General features: G+C 38.6%; 1 protein-coding gene across 2 annotated transcripts; it reads left to right on the top strand.

Moving 5' to 3' along the window:
- MS3_00007088 (uncharacterized protein) lies at positions 1-26,738 on the top strand. Of its 2 annotated transcripts, XM_051215353.1 has the most exons (14): positions 1-190; positions 1,689-1,948; positions 1,989-2,173; positions 2,203-2,347; positions 2,379-2,473; positions 2,506-2,580; positions 3,278-3,381; positions 4,835-4,932; positions 6,251-6,420; positions 12,797-13,210; positions 16,022-16,458; positions 19,325-19,403; positions 22,505-22,663; positions 26,503-26,738. In XM_051215353.1, exons 2-13 carry the CDS (start codon positions 1,774-1,776, stop codon positions 22,565-22,567), a joined length of 2,040 nt encoding a protein of 679 aa, XP_051068566.1. In that variant the 5' UTR covers positions 1-190; positions 1,689-1,773; the 3' UTR covers positions 22,568-22,663; positions 26,503-26,738. The 2 variants fall into 2 exon arrangements, with proteins under 2 accessions (XP_051068566.1, XP_051068567.1); XM_051215354.1 differs by lacking the exon at positions 26,503-26,738 and having other exon boundaries at positions 1,989-2,347; positions 22,505-22,864.
- Positions 26,739-26,973: the final 235 nt, after the last annotated feature.

The following is a 26,973-nucleotide window of genomic DNA, read 5'->3' as shown; positions in this document are numbered from 1 at the left end:
ACGGTGACCCTGAAGAGTCCACGCGCCACGTAAGTTGACCTACTTGAAGCTCCGTGCGGACTTTTTGTATTTTCAGTTGCTTGGCTTCCGATTAACGGTACACTGTCTATGAAGACTTTGCAATCGGCACATAAGCATTTATTAGCTATCTTTATTGTTTCACACAGACTGATGACAACTTGATATTAGGGTAAGCCCAGTCTGACTGAATTGTTCATGTTATAGGATTTATAAACTTTCGAGCTAGCTCCTGTATAGCTTCTATATCACTTCGGATCTTGTTATCACACGAGCATAAAGCAAACGTCATAGATATAATGAGCCATCGCCCAATCTTCAGATCATGCACGGTCTTTTATTTATTTAAACACAAAAATTGATACGTGGCATCAAATACATATGCGCCACATAAACCACTCAATTTATGTGAGGGCTGGGATACTTCCCGGGTGTCAAAACCGAAGTAGGTGGTTTATTTAGAGGACCACGCCCTGAGTCCTCACTTGAAGGTCTAATCCACAAAGTAGTACAGCAGCGCCTGGAGATGCAGTCCCATGGTAGGCTGTGACCAACAATAGGTTCATACGCCATTTGTTCCTTCAGGATCCTGAAGTACGTGTGCGCTATTGGTTTGGAATCAGGGTTTTCTAATTCCATTAGGCGGACCCTCTGTGTCCACCAACCCGGTTAAAGTGCCGAACATTCACCAGCCATTTATGATCAGAATTATGACGGTCATTAGTGCATACAACTCCAGACTCATTGTAATACCCAATGAAGCTTACACACTTTGAATCTTCTTAGTTATCAGTCCACTCTTTTGTTAGCTAATTTGTATTTCAGAGATTCAGACTTGTTAATTCCAACAACTATGTGGTGAGTTTAAATATGTTCCATTCTTTGACGTCTAGGTTCTGCGTTGGTATCGATAACTTACACATTACATATTTCATTCGAAAACGCCGACAGACCTGGACGCAACTTATATGTATTCTTAGTTAATTGTTTGTTGGATAGTATTGTAAACTGACTTTGATAACTTCTATCTAATATATTGCACCACTTTATTCTAACGTTACCCTAATCTGTTCTTAGAGATTTTAGATGATGGCGTTTTTAGTGACCCAGACATATTCATTCTTTACGTTTTTCTAGTTATTGAGTTTTAACATCATCTTGTATTCTGTTACGTCAACATTTTTGTGGAGATTGGCCAGTTTAAAGTTTGTTTTCACCCCGAACTAACGTGCCCCTGTAGCACGGGAAATTAGCTTCCTCTTAGTTTATAATTGTGTTTTGCTTTATCGATATTATTATTTCGACCAGTTTTCATCTGGTCAATTCCTTCACAGTTTAGTGATTTATTTATTTATTTGAACACATAAATATTGGTACAAACGGGCAACGAATACATATGCGCCACAGAAGTCACTTGATTTGCATGTGAGCTGTGATACTGTCCGGGTGCCCAGACAGAAACAGTGTAGTGATGTAAAACACATCTCCGTTACCTGATCTACGTATGTGCTAGATCCTAAGTTGTCTAATTTCATGTACACGATTTCTGCTGTCACTAACCTAAGTAAACTCCCCAACCATAACGTATCAACTCTAAGACAGTTTGTAACCGTTTAGTTTTAGTTCCCATAAAATCTATTTGCTAATGTTTGCTTTTTTTCATCCTTCAGTAACTTGGCTGATCCCTAAATTTGTATTGATATCAACAAATAAGTGCCCTCATCGAGAAACCTTCAACTGCGCTTTACGTCTAACATGTGGTTTAGTGATGTATACGATATCGCATTAGGTTTGGGGAACTCCGTCCCACAATATTTGTGCATATTCTTATCGACATTGCTTGTTTTGACGCCTTTCTCTTCTGTTGATGCTGTTCAGGAATTCACCGTTTATCGCGCCCAACAATACGATTTCCAAGGTGTTCGTATTGGTATGTTTCTTTTGCACACGTAAATGACACAGCTTTCTAGGTAGTCGATTGTCGTCTGTAAATTGTGAAGCCCAAACACAAAGCAATAAAATAGTTGGTCGGAACTGCCTTCTTTTACGGTTAGCAGAAGTGACAGTAGATATTATCAAAGATGCCATTTACCACAAAGTTGCTGGAATTATAATTATTCTACCATCCTATCCGTGGTCACAAGCATTAATAAATGTAACATTACCTATTCAACATTTTCTCAGCATTTTATCCATGTAGAAAAGGAGCTATTAACTGATGAATTTCAAATCCCTATCTACTTTACTTTTAACAGTTCATCAGTACAGGAAGTATTTGAACAGGTTAGTCAACTCACTAGGTCCAATACACAGAGCTCAGGGTTATCTGGTAAGTTCTGCTAATATTGTTCTACTTTCAGCCTTAACTCGAGCAATATCGTCAACTGGGTACCGATTGTTAACTGGATCACCAGTACCAAAGCCTATAGCTGATAATTATGTGTTAAACATAGAGGTAACAACATTTTTGTCATACTTAATTTTTAGGGTCGTCTTGGGAAAGAGAGTGCTAAATCCACTATTATTATTTGTGCACATTATGATACGATTTCAGCAATCCCTGTAAGTTTAACATTCCTGTAAATTGTCAAATGTTGAACTAATGTGACGGTGTTCTAACTTTGAATATTCACCAGTGTTTTCTCTTAGTTGTCCGAATATACACTAGGAACGCTGCAAAATAAACATATGGTCAAATATATATATTCTATTAACACTTCACCTTACTGACGATTTCTTAAAGCAGATTTTTTCCAGTATGCTCGCTCTTTGTTATGTTATAGTGTTGTTGTTTGGCATATACCAAGCATATATATACATTTGTTAATAACGTTACTGTATCTACTGAAAGATGAAGTTCCATTCAGAAATTTAATTACACACTAGTCACTTCGTTTCTTCCATGTCCCATGCAACTAAAATAGGGTAACTTATACTTGTATTTTACTATACAACGTGGAACGTATGTACTTGTATTCATCATACAGATTATCTGGTAGAATTCGAATCTTTCAGCTTAGCTTTTAAAACAGTAACCCAATTATAATCAAAATTGTTAGTACCCACCTAGATACGATGTAATTTTTCTGAAGCTTATCATCTGTTAAAGGTTACATCGTATTTAAATTGATTAATTCTGGCAGAATCTTCAACAGGCTATAAAATTACTTTATATCACAGAAATCATTTAACTTGTCTATATTACCGTAACTCTAATCATAAGGTCATGTCTCCAGTGTTTTGTCATTATATATTACAGAGTTTGGCTTATGGAGCCGATGCAAATGGTAGTGGTGTGGTTATCTTACTGGAACTTGCTCGTCTATTATCCCGTCTCTACGCAAATAAAGCTAATAAGTTGCCGTAAGTGTTTTAAAAAATTACAATTTGACTAGATGTTTAAAAAACTTTATTCGTTATATTATACAATTGATTCTGAGAGTTCTCTATAATGACATAGGTGAAACTATAATTTATAAACAACCTTTAAGCGACGCTAAAGTAACCTTGAGAGTGTTCACCTAATAACTAAAACCAAATAAGGGTTATTAACCAGCGTGAGGAATTAGAACTATGATTTACAGTTGATGGTTAGCGTTAGAGATTAGATTTAGAGTTTTCATCACGAACTGACATCAGCCATAATGCTAAAACTCTATTTAGCCAAATTGATGAGTGAATTTCACGCCAAAATTTCGTTATTTGATGCTTTGAAAACAAGATTCACTATCTAAACATTCTACATACGTTATGTAAAGTCGTCTACACTTCACTCAGTTCCCAATACTCTTTTAGTTGTACAAACAAGCAATTGTTGTTGTTTTTTCGGGTAAAGGCTCCTGCTTTTCGGTTGTTTTTCGCTTAACTGTTACGACGTTCAAGTATAATTCTGTATAACACCTCAAACTTTTTTTGAAAGGTTTACGTATGTATAATAAAAGCACTAAGTGAACAATGCTAAACTTAGAGTTAGGGTGGTATATAGAAAATTTAAGTTGATTAATCAAATCACAAATCAATATCTTATCAGTTCCATTTTTTGTTATACAGGCTTATAGCTGGTCTTGAGCTTCAGGTTTAGCTGCGTCACACTTGATTTGTGTGTGAGCTGTGATACTGACCGGGTGCCCAGACTGAAGCAGGTGACTTTCTTAGGGGGTCACACCCGGAGCCTTCAGCCTAAAGGTCTGATCCACAGGGAAGTAGAGAAGCGTCAGGAGATGCACTCGGTCACCAGTAATTGGTTCATACGCCATTCGTTTTCTCAGGATCCTGGAGCCCATGTGCACTATTGGTTTGGAATCAGGGTTTTCCAACTCCCCTAGGTGCATTCTCCGTATCCACCAACCCGGTTAAAATGCCGGAGTTTCGCTTTTCATCCTCTCAATTCCGTAAACAACACCCTCGACCCGAGGAGGCAATGTGTAGGACTTGCCCAACAACAGCTGTATATACGTGGTCATGTGAGAGCACTTTAAGAGGGACAGAAGACTCTTCCCACTGTTGGCCGTACCGGGGCATTTGGGGCAATATTTATAAACAATCCGTTTAACATTATCACTTTTACTGTTTTGATAAAAAGAATTTCAAACGTTCTTAGTACATTACTATGGTATTTCCTTCATAAATCTTATGCCGTTAAAGGTATGATTCAGTTGTTTCCAGTTTTTTTATGTAAAATCTTGAAAGTAGTTTCTTCGACTGTGTTTAGCTCATCTCTATATTGAGTACTTTTTTTATCATAAAAAGGCATAACATTCAATGAATTTGTTTATTCAATTTAGTCTATTATAATATTTCAATTTTTCTTATTCAGATATCAAATTGTTTTCCTTTTAACTGGTGGTGGAAAATTCAACTTTGTTGGTTCCAAACGATGGCTTGATCAAAATATTGAAGATTCTGTTGGCTTAAGTATGTTGCTTAGCATTAGTGTAAACCAGTGTTAATCCACAGTCGTCTATACTTTTTTTTGAAATAATACTTCTACTACTATTATTACACTTTTAAAAAAATCTTACGGAAGATTTGGTCTTAATAATTCCTTTATCATGTACATATCCATGTACTTGACTTTGATTCGTCCTCTAAATGTAAATATCCGGTGTGTAAGATCTATCTTTTGTAACCGAATTAAGTGGGTTGGGGTGGGGCCCGAACATATGATCCAGTGGTTGAATGTTGAAATTCTTAACCACTAAGCCATTGCTACATTCTTGAAAGTTCATAAAATTAACATTAATAGTTAATATCTGCGATTTAAAAGGTCAATTTCTTCTTGTAGGTGACTAGTATCTCCTCTCAAAAAAGCTATGTTCCCTATTCTTTAGCACGTTCGATATTATTTTTATCTGTCTGTACTAAGTTATACAGATTAAGCATCTCATACATTTCGTACCATAATAAATTAAGGAATTTAGATAAGTTTCAATATGACCATCATTGTAAGTGAATACTGGTTATACGACTATTGGAAAAAGCAAGGCGTTATCTTTAGGAGTTATTGGCATTGAAATGTAATACCTATGTTTCGTCCTACTTGGAACTCCTACTTCATCCTAGTGTCGATGTTTTATATATAGACTCAAACCCCAGTACGTATCACTTTAATTAGTTATCCATTAAGATATTGAGTCGATTTTGACCCCACCTTGTCCAAGACATATGATTTACATCAGTATTTGCAGAAGCTTGGTATTTTTGCGATATTGATATTCAAGACTACATTGGTTTAGCTGGTGAATGTAAAATAGAATAAAATAGGCAACCTCTATCCCATTATTGGCTTCTAGTTGAAATATAATAAAATTGCGGTTATATACGCAATATCATACATAGAATTCACTTAAGGAGCCTATATGCTAACCGAAACTGATCAGATAAATACACTTGTGAAAAATATTCTAATATCATGGGATTGCATCTCCTATCGTTGCTCCATTGCCTTGTGGATCAGATCTTTATGTCAAAAACTTCGAGTGTGGCCCCCTAAGAAAACCACCTACTTCAGTTTGAGCACCCGGGCAGTATCACAGCCCTCACATAAATCGAATGATTTATATGGTGTGTATCTATTTGGTGCCTCCTTGTATCAATGTTTATGAGAGAAAATAAGACTGCTTCTAAGCATTATTCCTATGATGATTGTTGCATTCATAACTGTTTCACTAGTGACATGTTCAATTCAGTAATTCCTTCATTGTCTTTTTTTTCAAATATATGTATATTCCAGCTCTTTTGGATTCTGTTGCACAAGTGATCTGTTTGGAAGGTTTAGGTTCACCGAATTTTGGTCAAAATATTTATGCACATGTATCTAAGCCACCAAAAGAAGGTTCATTTTTATATCATTTTCTTAAAGCTTTAAATGTGGCCAGTCAGTTACATTCATTTCCAAATGAGGTAAATTTACTCTTATATAATACGTATACATACATATATATTTCACTGTGATTCATTTTCCCAATATTTTAGATACTACTGAGACTAATAATTTATTCATTTAAACAAATCAGTCAGTCATAAGCAACATGGCACAAATGTCTATCAGTCAAAGTTGTTACATTATAGTTGACTATGTGATTTCATCGTGAGCTTGATGAGTCCAAGTGCTGTTAGAGGTATGTGGACGGGTATCACTTCCCGAGTGTCTACACCATTTATCCTTAAAGGACCCCAAAAAAACTGGATTATTAATGGTCTTGATGATCACAAAACCCAAGAGAGACTGTAGTGAAGGAGAACACGGGTGAGGACAACCAAATTGTGTTTAGGACAAATTACAGAATTACTTGGTAAAATAGAAAAACCATATAGTAAATCGTTAATTTGCAAAATATTATTCTATCATATCAAACCGGACTGTTACTTTTGCAAAGATCAATCCATTGTCTCGCATTTCATTGTTCATGCGATTTCTTACAAATTCCATTGTTTTCTCGCTTTTCTTTTCTTGATCTTCCCCATCTTCTGCTGCCAGACGTTACGTTCTTTTGACTCACGTTATATACTACTTATATCAATATAAGTAGCACGCACCACACTCGTCCCCCCTTTTAACAAGTTGCTGTCGTAGTCTTTCTGATCTCCGTACCGCTGTGTTCTTTGGTGCTTTTCGTGATTCACACCCATGATGATCTTGAAACCATCTCTGTAGTTGACTAGCATTTACGCGCTTCTGCTTGTCTTCTCTCCGGATCGTGTAGACCGAGCCGCGTCTCTCCGTGATAACATACGGTCCTTCCCATTTTGGGGCCAGCTTCCCCGACCCTGCTCCCCCTGCTATGTTACTTTTTCGTTCTCTACACTTTACTAGGTCCCCCACTGCAAAGGGTTTCCACGTTCTCCTCTGTTGTTCTGCCTTCTTTGTGTCTGATATTTGTTTCTTTTCCACGTTCCTTATTGCCTCTCTCCTCTCTTTTCTTAACCTTGTTGTCGTCCACTTCTGTTGTTGTGGCCAGGTCTTATTATGCATTGGAAGTCGTGGTTGTCTGCCATACATGAGCAAGAAAGGTGACTTCTTGGTTGTTCCTTGTGTGGAGGAACGATATGCCAGCAAAATCAATGGTAACTCTTTCTCCCAATTTCCTCCTTTTGATGCTAACCATTCCTTTAACGTTCGATTGTTTCTCTCTGTAAGCCCGTTTGTCTGAGGATGATACGGTGTAGTTCGTATTCTCTTGATGCCAAACTGCTTTAAACGGGCTTTAAACTCGTCACTTTCAAAACAGGGACCCTGGTCAGTTAATATCATCTTCGGTATTCCGTGACATGCTACAATATGCCGGATTACCACCTCGGTCACTGTCCTTGCCCGCTGGTCTGCAATGGGTACGGCATCTACCCAACGTGTAGCATGTTCCGTCATCACTAACAGGTACTGGTTACCGCTCGCCGTCTGTGGAAACGGTCCCATCACATCCACCGACCATAGATCACCGACTGCGGTTACTGGGATTGACTGTAATGGCGGTTGTCTGTATCGATCGCTTTTCATTAGCTGACACTGCTGGCAGGTTAACACGTATTCAGCCACATCGTCTCTCATGCTCGGCCAGTATGCACTTTGTCGTAGTAAGTCCGTCGTTCTTGCGATGCCTGTATGTGCTACCTGGTGACACTCGTGTATCACTTTACGCCGCCAGTCTTTCGGGATCACCGCCACCCAATTCTCATCATCGTCCTGCCAGGTCAGCACTCCATATGAGTTCACTCTCAGACGTTCCTTTTGCCGAAGCAGCGTTATTACCTCCCTGTCCATTGTTCGTTTATCTACGTCTGCTCCCTCTTTTATCACTCTGATTACCTCTCGAAGGTTAGGGTCAGCTTTCTGCTGCCGGACGAGTTCTAATGGGTCTCCCTCTAAACTATTCACCGCGTATGCTGTTAGTGGCAGGTCGGCTTCCATGTCTGGTCTTGACAAGTAGTCCGCCATTACGTTTTCTTTTCCTGGAACATGGCCGATACTGAAATCGTATTCTTGCAGGCGTATCATCCATCGCGCCAACTTCCCTCGGGGGTCTCTTGCTGTTTTCAACCACTGCAGGGGTTTATGGTCGGTCTCAATGTGAAATCGTCTACCTAAGAGGTATGGTCTCCATTTTTCCACTGCCCACACGATCGCTAAACACTCCTTTTCGATGGTTGAATACTTCTGTTCAGCGGGTGTGAGGACGCGACTCGCGTATTCCACCACTCTATCAGCCTGACTCAACACAGCACCTATACCATGATCACTCGCGTCTGTGGCCACTGTAAACGGTCTTCCCGGTTCAGGCAGTCTGAGCGTCATCTGGCGATCGTTTAGCATGTTTTTGATTCGGTTGAACGTTTGTTCGGCAGTCTCAGTCCACGTAAACTTGGTGCTGCTCAATAACTTATATAAGGGTGCTGCTATTTCGTTGAAATTCTTGACAAACCGACTGTAGAACGCCGCTCTTCCCAGGAACTGTCTCAACTTCCTTTTCGAATTAGGTACTGCAATATTTTTTGTGGTAAGAATTTTCTCCGGCAATGGTTTTATTTCTCCATTTCCCACTTTATGTCCCAACAATGTGACGCTACTTTTCGCTATCTGCGACTTGTCCTTATTAATCCGAAATCCAAATTCGTCAATTCGCTTTAAGACCGCTTCCACATGCTTGATGTGATCTGCTTCTGTTTGACTGTACACAACTACATCGTCGCCATATACCTCGACATTATCTAGATTCTTGAGCAGTAGTGTCATTAATCTTCTGAACGTGAACGGTGCACCCGCCAACCCGAACGGCATTCGTTTAAATTGATACTGTTTATCACGTACAGTAAACGCTGTCTTGCTTCGATCACTCTGTTTTATAGGCAGTTGCCAATAACCTGACCGTAACTCCAGCACTGTAAACACCGTGGCATTCTGTAGCCGATCTAATGTTTCCACCACTGTTGGCATTGCACAAGGCTTCAGGTCTGTTATATTATTCAATTCTCTGAAGTCGACACAAAATCTATACCTTCCATTTGGTTTCTTTACCAAGAGTACCGGCGAGCTATATGGGCTGTCCGCTTCCTCAATTATACCTTCTTTTAACATTTCCTGGACCTGACGATTTACCTCGGCCTCTAAATGCACCGGGACACGACGTGTTGCAAATATATTTACTCGACTGTTCTTTATCGGTATTTCGTGCTTTACTCTGTCACAAAATCCATACGGCTCCCCATCTCCCGTGAATAGTTTCGCATACTTTTTGCATAACTCGTGAATGTTTGGTTTCTTTGACAAGACATCCGCTGCAACTCTTATTTCAGCCACTTCGCTACTTTCGTGTATTGTCAATGAACCATATTTCGTGACCACCTTACCGCTCCTTAAGTCAACTATCGCTTTTACTTCTCTTAGGAAATCTGCTCCTAATATCGGTCTCGATAAGCTTGTGGTTACGACGAACGGAAAATTTATCTCAGCATCCCCCAATTTTACGATACTGTTAGATACGCCAAACACCTCTAACATATGGCCCCCTATCGTGTGGACAGCTAATGTACACGGCTTGATTCTCTTACATTGCTCTTTGCCTATTAACGATACTGCTGCACCTGTATCGATCAGACAAACTAAATCTCGCTCATTTATGTTCACTCTCGTATATACTGCCCCTCTGTCTACTAACGCAACAATCCCCAGATTCCTAGGATAGAAAGAACACTCGTTGTAACGTCTAACATATCTGCGTCTTCGTCTTGTTGGACAGTTTATCTTCCAATGTCCTGTCCCTCCACAAGCGTAACATTTATCGTTCCTTTTATTGTTCACTCGTATTGCTGCAATCTCACGCTCCAGCTCCTCAATCTTCTCGACATTACTCATCTCCTGCTTTTCGCACCCGACCGGAGCTACTGTTCGCGTCATCAGCTGACGAGTCACCTTCGCCAGTTCACTGATATCCATCGGTTGCGCTGCGTTTACCAGTTTCAGCTGTTGGGAGACGGTGGCAGGCACACTCTCGATAAACTGTGACGCCAACAACTGTGCCTCCGACTCCTCATCCAGACTCGGCAGCGGCAGCGCACGGCGTAACAATCTGGTAAGCTCGACAGCCAGCACCAGTGGGTCACCATCGACCGGCAACCTTGCCAGCCGGAACTTCTGCAGCGCGTCCTCCCTGTCCACTGGGCTGTCAAACTCCGCCGCCAACCGCTCCGTGACTGTCTCCCATGTCGTCTTCCCGCCAGCACCGTCCAAGCTGTCATACACAGCCTTCGCCCTGCCTCTCAGAAGCGTCCCCAGCACCACCAGCTTCGGCTCCTTCACTCCCACCAGCTCCGCCACGGCCTCAAACTCCTTCAGGGAGCTCAGCACATCTCCGTCCTCAAACTCCTTCGGCCATGGAATCTTCATCCTTAGTGGAGGCAGCGACACCAAATGTAGTGAAGGAGAACACGGGTGAGGACAACCAAATTGTGTTTAGGACAAATTACAGAATTACTTGGTAAAATAGAAAAACCATATAGTAAATCGTTAATTTGCAAAATATTATTCTATCATATCAAACCGGACTGTTACTTTTGCAAAGATCAATCCATTGTCTCGCATTTCATTGTTCATGCGATTTCTTACAAATTCCATTGTTTTCTCGCTTTTCTTTTCTTGATCTTCTCCATCTTCTGCTGCCAGACGTTACGTTCTTTTGACTCACGTTATATACTACTTATATCAATATAAGTAGCACGCACCACAAGACAATTGCTTAAACTTTGTCGCACACTACCTTATTGTGAATAGTTTTTAATCTCTCAACTCTGTACTGTTAATGTCTTACTTTCGGTAACGGTAAAGTGTACTACTTTTAGGGTCGACATTTTCTAGTCCTTCCGTCTGATAGTTGGAAAGCAACATCAGATGTTCAGTTACTGGTGCTTGCAGTTTCACCACTCGCCAGCTAACCTGCCTAGCATGGGTAAACTTCAAGAAATGAATGTTCTGATCATTGTGATTATTTCTTTGTTTGCGAATCGTAGAATAATTCAGTTATGTTGGTCAATCTATTCTTCGTCGTTTGTATGAAAAGTATGTATCACATTACATCTACCTGATTTCTTTAACATACTCCGGTTAGTCTTTTTATAGCAAGGTTGTTTCTTATGGATTAGGGTTGTTGACCCCATGCCCAAACCTCCTCCTTTATCTGGGCTTGGGACCATCAGTAACCGTAAAAAAAGAGCTACAGGTAGAGTTTTCTTTAACCAACCACAGATTGCCCCGACGAGCGATGTTTTCTAGTGTAGAAGTATGTTGGAAGAAAGCTATGGACGGCCAGACCGAGACATGGCACAAATCCATGAAGTCGCTGAAAAGTACACTGAGCCATGTTTGTAAGTGTAGACTACCTGGTTGGAATCCGTGAAACGATAGCAACCGATGGTTAGAGACCTTGAATGACATGGCTCGAAATCGTTTGCAATGGTGCAGGTGCATCCACTCTTTGTGTTCTCCCAAATTCTTCGTGTCCCTTTTTTTCTCTTTACAAGTTGATTTCACTGAATTATACTCTTTGAATAACATCTTCAAACCCTAATCTTTCCGATTACTGTCTATACTTTGACTACCTCTACCACTGTAGGATTTGAATCGACAACTGCATCTCTGTTCTAATGTGGTATGGCAACTTGAACCGAAGTACATACGTACGAAGTTCTACGTTGTTGCTGACTAAATGAGTTTTCTTTAACATATAATAAATAATTTTTCAAGAAAAATGAAAGTAAAAATTATAAAATAGTAGTTGATCACAATTATTAAGGTTAATAAAACTATTCTTACAATACTATGTCAGTTTGATAATTTCTTCTATTAAACTTATCACTAAAATTAACATAAAAACATTCACCATATTCATTAAGTTAATTCCGATTTTTATGGTATGGTGTAGTTTGATTTGCTTGTATATAAACTGCTTATGCGTGAAATATCATTATTCGTAAAGTGGAGACTGAGATGGTGTTCTGAATTCAGTAGGTAGGGCAGGGTAAAGCAAGACAAGAAGAACTAATAAGGACTCTAGGCCTCTCATGCTGGTTAAGGCATCAATGGTTTGGCACAGTGCCAAAGTCATATAAATCAGTTTTGTGATTGGTGGTTTCGTCACATGGTAATTAACAGGGTTATTAGAACATAACACTTTTGTCTATTTAATCTCTAAGTTACAATTGAGCTATAGATTCTATTTTATTTTTAATTTATTGTTTTTATGCTTATATTTAAAAAAATTTGGGGGGGGATATTTCATCCTAATTTCAGGTATTACTTTACAATCATCATCAATCACCAAGTAATAATGAATCCAACAATAATACCATTCAAATGATTCATAAAAAAATCAATTTAAATCAAGAAATTTTAGCATGGGAACATGAACGTTTCTCTATACATCGTTTACCTAGTTTAACATTATCTAATTGGCCATCTGTACAAATTGCAAATCAATGGCGTCAAACATCTTTAGATGGTATTCATATTATCAATAAGAATAATAATAATAATCATATATCAATGGATCTTTCTAATCAAACTACTCTACATTATGGTACTGTTCATTCAGCTGTATTAGCTCGAAATACTCGTGTTATTTTAGAAGCTCTACTACGTGTTCTATATGATATACATTCAAATCAGTCAATTATCATGAATAATTCACCAATTGTTGAATCTCATGTAAATCTATTTATTTTTAGTTTGTTTTGTTCATTTGTTTACTGGCTTAAAATGTTTTGTTCTCAAATGCTCTGGTATGTCTGAGAGTGGGGAGAGTTAGCTCTCTCTATCGAAATGCTCTCATATGGCCACGTGTATTCAGCCATTGTCGGGCAAGTCCTACTCACTGCCTCCTCGTGTCGGGGGTGTTATTTACGAAATTGAGAGGATGAAAAGCAAATGTCTGGCACTTTAACTGGGTTGGTGGATACGCAGGATTCACCTAGAGGAGTTGGAGAACCCTGATTCCAAACCAATGGTGAACATGGGCACCAGGATCCTGAGAGAACAAATGGAATATGAACTTGTTGTTGATCATCGGTTACCATGGGATTGCATCTCTTAACATTACTCCACCGCCTTATGAATTAGACCTTTAGGTCAAAGACTCTGGGTGTGGTCCCCGAGTAGACCACCTGCTTCGTTTTGGGCACACGGGCAGTATCACAGCCCTCACACAAATCAAATAAGATTTGTGTGGCGCATATGTATTCGGTGTCCCTTTGTACCAATGTTTATGTGTTTAAATAAATAAAATTTTGGGTTTATTAACCGGATTTACATCTGTATCTCAACGATAATATTCATGCCAAAACTTGTATTCGCTACGCTTTACTTTAAACATTAGTGTGGTGATGGTTTAATGGCTAAGTCACAACTTTGTACAGTCGGGTGGTATCATTAACTCTCATAGCTAAAGTTTTGCACGTGTCTTACTATACAAACATTTATTTAGTAAGTGAATTATTCATTGTGACAAAATACATCCTGGTTTGTAATGCTAGTTAGTCTAATGTTAAGAGTACAATCAACTTTTAGATGGTAAGTATTATTCTGGCACCCATCCCCTAATAGAAAGTGACAAAATTTATGGTTGAGATCATGAATCAATTGATGTTAGACCACCGTCGGAAACCTGGAAGCACTGGACGGTCGTTTCGTCCTAGTATGGGACTCCTCAGCAGTGCGCATCCACGATCCCGCTCCCTGCGAGATTCGAACCCAGGACCTATCGGTCTCGCGCCAGGCGCTTAACCAACTAGACCACTGAGCCGGCATACAATGGTGTTAGTGTCTAACATCAACCAATCCACGAAATTGCGCGACCAACTTCCATTGTACTGAGGTAGATACCTGTCTCTACCCGACACGGATTAGCTCCACTGGTCACGACTTCTCACTAGAACTCCGAGAATTCCCTCACGAAGCTAGTCACTAGTGAGCACATGTTAATTATCAGTATGGGGTTGTGGAGATCTCAACCAGAAACTTAATAATCTCAGTACAATGGAAGTTGGTCGCGCAATTTCGTGGATTGGTTGATGTTAGACACTAACACCATTGGATGCCGGCTCAGTGGTCTAATAGTTCAGTGCTCAGGCGCGAAGCCAATAGGTCCTGGGTTCGAATCCCGCGGGGTGCGGGATCGTGGATGCGCACTGCTGAGGAGTCCCATACTGGGACGAAACGGCCGTCCAGTGCTTCCAGGTTTCCAACGGTGGTCTAACATCACTTGATTCATGATCTCAACCAGAAACTTAATAATCTCCACAACCCCATACTGACGACAAAATTTAGTCCGAATTGTATACAAAAAGAATAGATCAAACTCATACAGTTAATGACTTCTACAGGTATAAAATATTTATTCCCACGTTTTATTTCTTATAGTTTGAGTGTATTATTTGACAAGAGTAGTGGTTTTCTGAGGCTCAACTATCAGGTCACAGATTTGAACTTCATTACACCTACTTCCTTTCAGACAGCTGGATGGTATGGGATTCGATCAGCGTTAGTCACGAATAACGTAGGATCTGGCACATATGTGAATCATTTCAAGTTAACTCACTTTATCAGTATATCAATATTATATTATCAACATGAATGCCAGAGTCATCGAAGCAGTAACAGTATCAGGGACATTGAAAAGCATTAGATATGGACATGAATAAATGAGAAAAAAATTAATTCATACCATGAAAAGTACAAAATAATTTTAAAACTTGAAATGACAGAGTGAATACATTTACGTTATTGGAACCGATCCTGAGGTATATCACCTAACGTCTCCATCCATGGATTACGATAATCGCATTTAACTCAATTAGATAGTATACAATCACCAACATTACTCAAGTCAATAACTGAATTGTATTCATCAACATGACTATAAACAATTGACCAAGCAACCATAATAATTTTTTTACTGAAATAAGAATGTTCAAGGATAGTAATATGTGTAAACCAGTTCAACATCTTACTGTGAATATAGTGGGTTTTTCCCCTGAGTCATTATAATTTAAATGAATTAAGTCTCAGGTTCTGACCCTCATCTCATCTTTACTTCAGTTTAAATAAGAAGGTAGTATCATGAAACTGTAACTATAAATGCCAACTTTTTACTTGTACTAAATTATAGTAATTTTAATAGTTGAATTCAAAAGTCAATTGAAGCCAGATCTATTGTGAGACTCCTCAGTGATAGTGTGCATCCACGATCTCGCCTCACGAGATTCAAACCCAGTCATTCACACCGTTAGTTACCGACCAATTCAATGGTCTAATGGTTAAGCGCTTGTTCGTGCGCGCAAGACTGATAGGTCCTGGATTCGAATCTTATGAGGTAAGATTGTGAATGTACACTACCACTGAGGAGTCTCACAATAGGATGAAACAACCATCCAGTTCTTCTACACTTTTATAATTCAATACTTACTTTGAAATTAATAGCGTTTTATCTAATCTACTTCCTTTACATGTATATATATATAGTGGTCTAATGAAATCACAACAAGTACATTATTAGATTTAATTACTAAAACTCCTCGAAGTGCACAATATTTAACTTCCAAATGGATTACACATTATAAATCTATGGAATATATCACTTCAACAGATCGTAAAGATTCTTTCATCAATAGAACAAGTATTATTAAAGATTTAGAATATTATTTATCACAAATGATTGATGATGTTCATTCAATTCAATATTCATTAAATGATGAAACTATTAAATCCAATGATAAAACATCATCTTCATCTTCTTCTAATCATAAAAATAATCGTATAAAAAGTAATACTCATTTAGATTCTAGTGAAACAGAATTTAATTCAATACCATCAATGATTATTACATCATTAGCAGCATCTACAGAAATAGATGTTATTTTATATACTGATATAATTCCATGTATTATGTCTGTTCATAGGTAAGTTGTAAATGTCGGGTAGGTTTTGTTGTTGTTGTTGTTGTTGTTTATAGTTGTATTCTTTTGTTCTACAAATGACAAAGGTGTAATTCATCTTCATTAACATCAAGATTATAGTATTAGAAGTTGTTGATGATTTCTTGGAAAATTCAACCCGACCTTGACGTGGTGGCGGTCGGGTTTGCCTATCGTGATAAAGCAACCGAGCTATACTGGCTGGAACAACCGTTCCCCAAGGTCTTACCATGTCAGACAAGTCGGTTGAAGAGCGGTAAGACTAAAAGCAACAAACCTAAGGTCCGAAGGCGAAGTCGTACTGCTGACTGTACAGAGGTGTGACAGCAGTAAGGTGTTTCTTTCAGACAACCAGTATAACAGCGATGCAGCCTTCCCACAAGGAGGGGTAGGGTTAGAAAAGGTCGACCCTAAAAATGCACACCTCACCTTAACCCACGGATATCCGTCTTTGGCGCTAAGGTCTCAACAAGTACAAAGCTAACACAAAAATTACCCATAAAAACGTCGTGTGTGGCCGACCACAAGCAGTTGTCCCTTGGACACTGCCGTCACGCTCTCGGGTCACTAAGACCACCTCTAATCCAATTTCCTTTTTAGATACCTCTAAAAGAGCCCTTCCACGGTGTGGTCAACCGGGAAGTGATAACTGCCCTCATACCTCTAACAGCACTCAAGACCACTGACTGACTGAATGGAAAATTTAATAAAAACCAAGTGGAATACTAAAAATTACATAAGAAATGAATGAGTACACTTTAGATACTTTCAAAACTGTTGGGATGATCCAGAAAACTTCTCACAAAAGATAAGAAAGGCTCAGGAAACATTATTAAGCATTTCATCAAATCAGCGTTTACTTGAAGTTTAGCCAGAAACATCAAGAAAGTGAAAAGGCACATGTAAAGTTTCTAATCTTCGGGAAACCCAAGGACATCTAAAATACTATAAAAACCCTATATTTTCTGTACTAGACCGAACCTTTAGAGTAAAGTACTTCTCGCATACTTTGCACCTTTTCTTTCGTGTTCAGGTCGCTGTGTAGTTCTAGCTTGGGGGTTACAAGACTTATCAAAAACAAACTTATTATTATACTTTTTCTAAATCTAATGGAATAGTATATTTTCCCCGAATCTTCTAGAACCTTGATTTTTTTTAATACACCTCTATTTCAAAGGGTTTTGTGGAGATTGTAGTAATTTCAGTAGTTGAGATCATGAGTCAATTGAAGCTAGACCGTCATGGAAAACCTGGAAGTACTAGACGGCCATTTCGTCCTAGTATGGGACTCCTCAGTGATACGCATTTACGACCCCGCCACGTGGGATTCGAACCTGGGACCTATCGGTCTCGCGCGCGCGAGCGCTTAACCTCTAGACCACTGAAATGGCCAGTATCCAATCGTGTTAATGTCTAACTTCAACTAATTCACGAAATTGAGCGATACATCCACCATTGTTATTAGTGAATTACTATCTCACAACTGACCCGGTTAAACTCCTGTTGTGGATGCGGAGGAATAGACCAATAATTATCATGTTAAGTCCAATGGTGTCCTTGGACTTTAAATGGATATTTCCTATTGGTCGATATCTGTTCACTTGTTGAATATTGTACAAAATGTTGTTTTCTATTTTATGGTATGATGTGGTATGCTTGATTTGTATATAAACAAAGTATGTTTGAAATATGGTAATTCATATCTCAGAGGTTGTGACTTGTGTTCTGGACTCAACTGACTGGGCTGGACAGGGAAGCCAAACCAATCAAGACCCTAGGCCGTCCGTACGTGTTTACGTGTCACTGTAATCGATCGATAAGCGCGCTGCTCTCTAATTTTCCAGTCAAGGACACAACAATTAGCACAGGGTAAAAATCGACCCAACTTGAAGTCATAACAACTCCACTGGTCACTGTTTCTCACTAGAACTCCAGGATATACATTTCGTAACCAGTCGTGGATGCGCACTGCTAAGGAGTCCCATAATAGGACGAGACGGCCATCCAGTGCTTTCAGGTTTTCTAGCTTCAATTGACTCATGATCTCACCTGTTTTTATATGTAATTCAACGTTCAAAGTAGTGCTTCTATTTCCTGTTGAAGGAGTTGAAAATTTTCGAAGACTAAAATAAGTCCATCGTCTGAAGTGGTCAAAGTATAAGATTTATTGTATTGAATAGCTGTTTCATTTTTGGTTGGTATTTTTGCGTCTAAAAACCGTAGAGTATCAGATAATCACGTATAAAAATTTGCCCCCAAATACACTGGTGCGGTCGAGGATGGGAAGTCAGTCCTACTCATCGCCTTCTCGCGCCGGAGGTATTGTTTGCGAAATTGAGGGGACGAAAAACAAATATCTGACGCTTTAACCGGGATAGCGGATACGGAGGATCCACCTAGAAGAATTGGAAAACCCTGATTTCAAACCAGTAGTGTACATGGGCTCCAGGATCCGAAGGACACAAATGGCGTATGAACCAATTGTTTGTCACCGGTTACCATAGGAGTGCATCTCCTGACGTTGCACTACTGCCTTGTGTATATATGACTCTGTCGGTTTCTAGCTAATTTAATACAAAATTTCTAAAACAAATCAGTCATCCAATTTCAAAGTTGAAACTGTACTCTGTATGTTTCTATTTGACCAATCAGTTCATATCACATTAACCTTCATATCAATGGAACGAACTAATGTAATGCTTATAGAAATGACTAAATGATTCACTTTTCTATTTAGTAAGCCTCTTATTATTGTCTAAAATAACAATGAAAACTCAACCATTAACCTATCTACTTCATAAAGATATCTTGTGAAAAAGGTTTTTTTTTTTTGTTTTCTTTCCTCTTGAAGGCTGAAGTCGTCCATATTTGATTTTGCTATTGCTTGTTTAATAACTGGTTATCTTGGATTGATGTATATGTTCTTGGAGGTGAGTTTTTCCTGTTGTATTCTGTTCTTTTTTTTTTCTGTGTATATGTAACATTTGAAATGTTTCAATCCGGGGTCTTTATTACATTAGTTGTTGGTTTTTTATGAATAGATTTAAAAACTATCATTATTTTAAACTTCAACTATGATATGTGAATCTGACTGATCACTTGGAACTAACCGATATCAAGTATATTTACTCGCTAGTATTAATCGAATTGTATTGATTAAGCTAATTTCATCACTAGTCATCGCGTATACTATGCTTTGATTTTAAGTGGTTGAAGACAATCATAAAGAAGCTGTACATTTAGGTGTAATACTATTTGATTCTCGTCAGTTGGACACATCTACAACCTTATATATGATATAGTAATATATCTGACTGTAACACAGTGTTGAGGTAGATTCGAATCCCCTGGAGCAACATCAGCTCTTGTATAGAGCTCAAGACTTCCTATTGTAATTCCCTCCAACTATACATACTCTGATTACCATAACATAAAACGGCCTATCTAGTGTTCTGTTGAATGACTAAATAGTTCCAACTCTTGTAGATGGTATATATTTTACAATTGCAGATAATTTAAATTCTTTCAGACAATTCAGTTTTCTAAGTCATTAACAAAGCACTAAATAACTTTATTTTTTCAAGCTGACACAGTTGTGACCAAATAGAAAAAATACTGTCCACTTCAGTTCGATTGTTATTGAATACGAATAACTATTAATCGTCTCCTTAGCCCCCCACTTCCTCAAATAAATCTAAAAGATTGATCTTCATAATATTTATCGGTATAGCAATAGATAAAACTAAGTGAGCCTCAAAATGCCCTGGTACAGCCGAGAGTGGGGAGAGTCCGCTCTCCTTCTCGAAATGCTCTCATATGGCCACGCGTATATAGCCTCTACCAGGGAAGTCCTACTCACTGCCTTCTCGTGTCGGGGGTGTAGTTTACGAAATTTAGAGGACGAAAAGCAAGTGTCCGGCGCTTTAACTGGGTTGGTGGACACGAAGAGTCCACCTAGGGGAGTTGGAAAACCCTGATCCCAAACCAATGGTGCACATGGGCTCCAGTATCCTGAAGAAACAAATAGCGTATGAACTTGTTGTTGGTCACCGGCTACCATGGGACCGCATCTCCTTACGTTGCTCCACTGCCTTGTGGATCAGGCCTTTAGGTTGAAGACTCCGAGTGTAACCCCCTAATAAAACCACCTGCTTCATTTTGGGCACCCGGGCAGTATCACAGCCCTCACATATATCAAATGAGATTGGTGTGGCGCATATGTATTCGGTGCCCCTTTGTACCAATATCTATGTGTTAAAATCAATAAAATAAAAAACTAAGTTAGCTGCTTTGTATACAGTTATATTTTCCAATGTTCTTGTGGTGGTGAATCCCAGCAAAAGAATTAATACTTCAACCCTAAGTGTCTGTATATGAGTAAAGCAAAAAGTAACAAATTACAGTTATTATGAAATGAATGTTACTTGTAACCTGTTCTGTAAAATAACAACCACAAATGAGTTCACCTGATTAACAAATATTCCTCTACACATGGTAACATCAACTGCGTAATGAGAAATATTAAATCCAATAGTATTGTTTAATAATGCTTCCGGCCAAAAATTCAACGTACTATGGAAAGGCCTAAAAAAATATTATAACACTATTATACTCTGCAGTCAAATGCCGTAGCCAATAAAGCAGAAAAACAGACGGTGGAGATAGTGTTTATATTTTAACAATCGCGGTAGTGTATGTATGGCGTAGGTGTATTCACTCTCTGTCTTCCCTTAAACTATGTCAGTCAGTCAGTCAGTCAGTAACAACGTAAAACTTCGTACGTACGTACGTACGTCAGTTCGAGTTGCCATACCACATTAGAACAGTGATGCAGTTTTCGATTCAGATCCCATAGTGGTAGAGGTAGTAAGAGTATAAGCAGTAATCGGAAACATTAGGGTTTAAAGATGTTATTCAAGGAGTATAATCCAGTAAAATAAATTTGGAAAGAGAAAAAAGAAAGGGACATGAAGAATTCAGAAGATTAGAATTTGGGAGAACACAAAGACTGGATGCATCTGTTCCATTGCAAACGATTTTGAGTCATGTCATTCAAGGTCTCTAACCATTGGTTGCTATCGTCTCGCGGATCCCAAACAGGTAGTCAACACTTACAAACACGACTCAGTCCACTTATCAGTGACTTCATGAATTAAAATCGCTTCATATCTTTCTTTCTACAGACTAATGCTTTCTTCGTTTATTATATCCTTATATGCAATCTTTCTTTTATATATTACCACCACTGAATTAACTACTATGAATTCGGTGTTCATCTTATTGTGCTAGTGAGTTGTGGCAAGTTGGACCGATGCATATATGTGCCTGGTCCTACGTTGTAGCTGACTGACTGGGTGTATGTATATAGCCAAACAATTATATCCGTTTCTTTACCATTGATACAGAGAAAAAATGGCTTTTATTTTGTCGTTACAAAAATCATGGAATACACATGTCACAATACTCCTAAAAAAGGAAAAATAGGGTAAGACCACAAAGGCGAGGGGGATATGTTTATTTGTCGCAAAAATGAAGAATATCTCTTGTAACTTGAAAGTGAAATGAAATGGCAGAGTTTGTTCGAACTCTCTCTTATAACAACGTACTTACTTATGCCTGTTACTCCTCGTGAATGAACATAGGCCTCCCATTTCCGTTGCTATTTGACTGGTCTCCTACATTGTCCGTACGTTGCATGTACCTATAAGAATTGTTACTCTGACTGTCAGAAAAGACATCAGCCTCGTGACTTCCGAAGGAACTTGGCTTTCACCATCGGAACTCTTCTAAATGAAGACCTTCTAACTCCCAAGGCAGAGTTTAAATGGTTTGAATTATTTTTTCCTGTTTAGCGTTTGTTTTTAGCAAGTTAGTTTTCTGTGGGATGGAGTCGCTAACCCCTATGCCTAACTCTTCTCCTTTATCCGAACTTAAGACCGGCAGTAACTCTAGAAAAGCTATAGGCGGAGTTCTTACAACAACTTACTGTCTATTTATATGTTGTTTTTCTATTAATTTTCTTTCCCTACAGCATTTTCATATGGTGCAAAATCTTTTCAAATTTAATCGAATAGTAAAATCAAAATCTCAGTGACACTATAACCTGGTAGTTTATGTACGTTCGTACATACGAACGTACATGTTGTAATCTGTTGTAAAGAAGATGGAGATTGAGCAGTTTGTCGTTGGGGTGTGTGTGTGTGTGTGTATTTGCATGTACATTCATTTGTATTATTAACTGTTCCAATCAATATTAGTTTTTATTGGGCAATATTCTGTCACTTTTAGTCTTTTAGTATAATTTATTATGTCTATATCATTTTTTGCATAGTTCATTTGGTTACCTACTGTGTATTTCACATTTTTACAAATACTTTATTAATAATCAATATACAGAGTGTTTTGAGCAATTTTCCCCACTGGATTGAAGTAAGAAATATAAACTATTCACTTATGAAAAGATGGATAATGGTTAACAATGGAATCCAGGACGCGCGTTTCGTCTCATCTTTGCTTAAAAATCTTGTAACTTAAGGTTATATCGAGGCAATCCGCACAGGATGCACATATGTCAACATGAGACTGATTAATTACAGTCCTAAATAACAATGGGAAGATACAAGTAAAACAACACCAAGTGAATTTAAACTTCACCCGATTGCACAAGCAGGTGGCTATCAGGACTCAGTAGCTAAGTAATCACATTTGGTTGATCACTGGGTGGTAATAAGTGTCATGTGTGTCAAGTCCTTCTTAATGCAGATCGAATGCTATCTACCAAATCGCAATGTGGCAACTAGTCTAAGTGACTCGACACTGTGTGCACTATGTTGAGATTAGATGGTGGTTGGAGGTAGTCGACAGGAAACCCGGGTCCAGGGTAAAACAACAAGTGAATTTATTCACTTATGAGTTTATGAATTAGTTATTTTAAAGGTGTTTTGGTCATTGTGATAAATGAAAGCGGTTGGTTGAAGACTTATTGACGAATCTGAGACTATAAAACGAAATAAACGTCATATATTTCTTGATTCTTAGTAAATTACTTTCATCTGGTTATTGATACCTCCGTGGCATTGCTCGAACATATTGAGAACATTGAATGAGCAATGCTGGTATTAAACATCGGGTACTAGATTAACTAAGCCGAATAGTTCGATTAGATATTTAATCTTCAACTAAGGTGATTGTGACATGTATTAGATATACCCAATTATCCTATACATCGACACACGACGTTCGCTGGTGTAAGAATATGTTAGAAGAAAGTTAGAGGCAGTCAAATCAAAACGTGGCATCACTCCATAAAGTTATTGACTATTAATTTGATTAATGTATACCACTTGATTGGATTAAACGCGATTATTGTAATCAATGAATGACATACCTGAGTATCGGATGCAATAACGCAGATTTATTCACTCTGTTATCTCTTAGATCTCAAGTTTCAAAATTATCTTGTACTTTTCATTTATTCATGTCCCATATCTAATGTCTTCCAATGTCTCTAATACTGTTGCTGCTTCGACAACTGTAGCATTTGTGTTGACAGTGTAGTATTCGATGTACTGATGATAAAGTGAATCAATTTAAAATGATCCATATATGTTTAGATGGTGGTTGGAGGTAATCAACAGGTTTCCCGCAGTGTCGAGTCACCTAGACTGGTGGCCACATTGCAACATGATCGATAGCATTCGATCTGCACTAATAAGGACTAGACAAGCATGACATTGATCACCACCCAGTGATCAATCAATTGTGATCCATATATGTGCCAGATTCCACGTTATAACTGATTGCTGGTTGGTGTTAATTAGTAACAGAAACTGGTTTTATATAATTTCGATACTCTTATATTACGAACACATCTAGTTGTGAATACATTAACGTTTACTTATTCACTATTATCATCCCATTACAATATTTTCCTTACAACTTCTCTTGCCTAAAAGTAAGAAAGGTTCCAAACAATAAAAGAGGAATGGGTTGAAAATGTTAAATACACTTTCTGAATTATAATACTAATGAGCAGTTGGTTTGGATTGCCCCCAAATGCCCTGGTACGGTCGAGAGTGCGGAGAGTCGTCTCTCCCTCTCGAAATGCTCTCACATGGCCACGCGTATACAGCCTCTGCCAGGGAAGTCCTACTCACTGCCTTCTCGTGGCATTAGTGTTGTCTACGAAAATGAGAGGATGAAAAGCGAATGTCCAGCACTTTAGCCGGATTCCAAACCAATGGTGCACATGGGCTCCAGTATCCTGAAGGAACAAATGGCGTATGAACCAATCGTTAGTCACCGGCTTCCATGGGATTTCAACTGACTGCCCTGAATACTTGAACCTTACCTCTAGGTTGAGATCACATTTTATACCAACTGATGACATACCAATACAGAGAAGGCAGCTGAAGTAAACTTACAAATAGATCACTCACGGTTCCATCTGATTTGTATCAGGCGACTGGTATAGTAAGATGTGACTCATACACACATTACTATCGTAGTCGTAAGCCAAGTCAAACTATTAGTCGTATCTGCTAACCCAAAAGTTCCTATGATCCATGTCTACCTCAACTAATCTTAATTATAATAGTAACCTATGGAGCTAATTCAGTGTTTTCAAAAAAAATTAAGGGCACTTTGAAAATGGTCATATGAATATTTGATTGTATTTTCGACTCATCATTATATTTTACACCTACTGAGACTATCCAGTTTTTAAAATCGTATTAGGTAAGACAATGTTCGAACTTATCGTTAGCTGTTAAGAACTTGAAAGTTTTGATTACTTGGGATCAAAACAATTTAGATTTTGTTGCTAACCAATCGTTGATCACCGGCTACAATGGGACTGCATCTCCTAATGTTGTTCCACTGCCTTGTGGATCAGACCTTTAGGTCGAAGGCTCCGGGTATGGCCTCCTAAGAAAACCACCTGCTTCGGTTTGGGAAGCCGAGCAGTATGCCAGCCCTCACACATATCAAATGAGATTCGTGTGGTGCATATGTAACTGGTGCCCCCTTTTACCAGTATTTATGCGTTCAAATAAATAAAATAATTAATTTTCAATGTTGGCTAAAAATTGTGATGACCATTTACGCTTGCCTCCGAATGCCCTGGTACGGCCCAGATTGGAGAGTTCGCACTCCCTCTTGAAATGCTTTCACATGACCCCGTGTATATAGCCTCTGCTAAGGAAGTCCTACTCACTGCCTTCTCGTGACGGGGGTGTTGTTTACGAAATTGAGAGGACGCAAAGCGAATATCTGGAACTTGAACCAAATGCTCAGCCTTAGTATTACTCACTTGTTGGTTCTACTATACAACCGTAGACCAACACAGTCTTAAGACAAGCAAACCGATATCTTTCATGGGACACAAGTTGACAAAAGCTATACAACAGGACCCATACTCAGCATATTTTTGAGTAATATGAGTCAGTCAGCTACAACGTAGGACCAGGCGCATTTATGCATCGGTCCAAGTTGCCATACCTCATTAACACAACAAGATGGACAACGGATTCATAAAAGTAGTTAATTCAGAGGTGCTAATATATAAAAGAAAGATTGCAATAAGGATATAGTGCAGCAAGAAAGAATTAGTTCGTAGAAAGAAAGATATGAAGCAATTTTAATCTCTTAGTTTAAGGGAAGACAAAGAGTGTATACACCGACGCCATTGTGATCGATTCTGAGCCATGTCACCAAGAGTCTCCAACCATTGTTTACGATAGTCATGCGGACCCCAACCAAGTAGTCTGCATCTACCAACATGGCTCAGACTAGAAGTTAGTGACTTCAAGCACTGATGCCACGTTTTTCTTTTGGCCACCCCTAATTTTCTTCCAACCATCCCGAACATCGGTTCGCATTGCACGTCGTGGTAATCGGTGTTCGGGCATACATAACTCGTGGCCCAACCATCTCAGTCGATGAAGACTCACAACCTCATCGACTGATTTACCATCCTTCCCTAATACCCTGCGTCTAACCTCACTATTATTTATTTGGTGAACCCAGCAGACGCCAGCAATATTTCTGAGGCATCTGTGGTCAAATACTAGTAGCTTACGAGTGTCTTCTACTCTTAATGGCCATGTTTCGCTGCCGTAAACCAAAACAGAACGGACTGTCGCGCAGTATTCTCGAGTACCACATGATTTATAAGGCCAAAAGAAACAATTTCGTCCAGCTCTATAAAAATAACTGTATGGCCAAATTGGCTGTGAAATTATCACTACCCATTTTGCTGATGACAGTCGGTAAGCACTTTACATATTTCTTGATGGTATATATTATTTGATCTCAACAACATACTCCTAAACTATTTGATTTATCTGTAATAACAAGAATGATTGTAACAACCCACTAGTAATATTGATAGTGTGCTATTAAGTATAAATTTAGTTGTATTTATTCGTTATCTTTCACCAAACTTTAAGCTTAGTGTTATTTTATTCTTCGACCTGATTCATTTGCCGTGAACTATACTTC

This window comes from Schistosoma haematobium, chromosome 2 (assembly GCF_000699445.3).
Source record: "Schistosoma haematobium chromosome 2, whole genome shotgun sequence".
NCBI lineage: Eukaryota > Metazoa > Platyhelminthes > Trematoda > Strigeidida > Schistosomatidae > Schistosoma > Schistosoma haematobium.
This window is presented reverse-complemented; position numbering and strand designations above follow the sequence as displayed.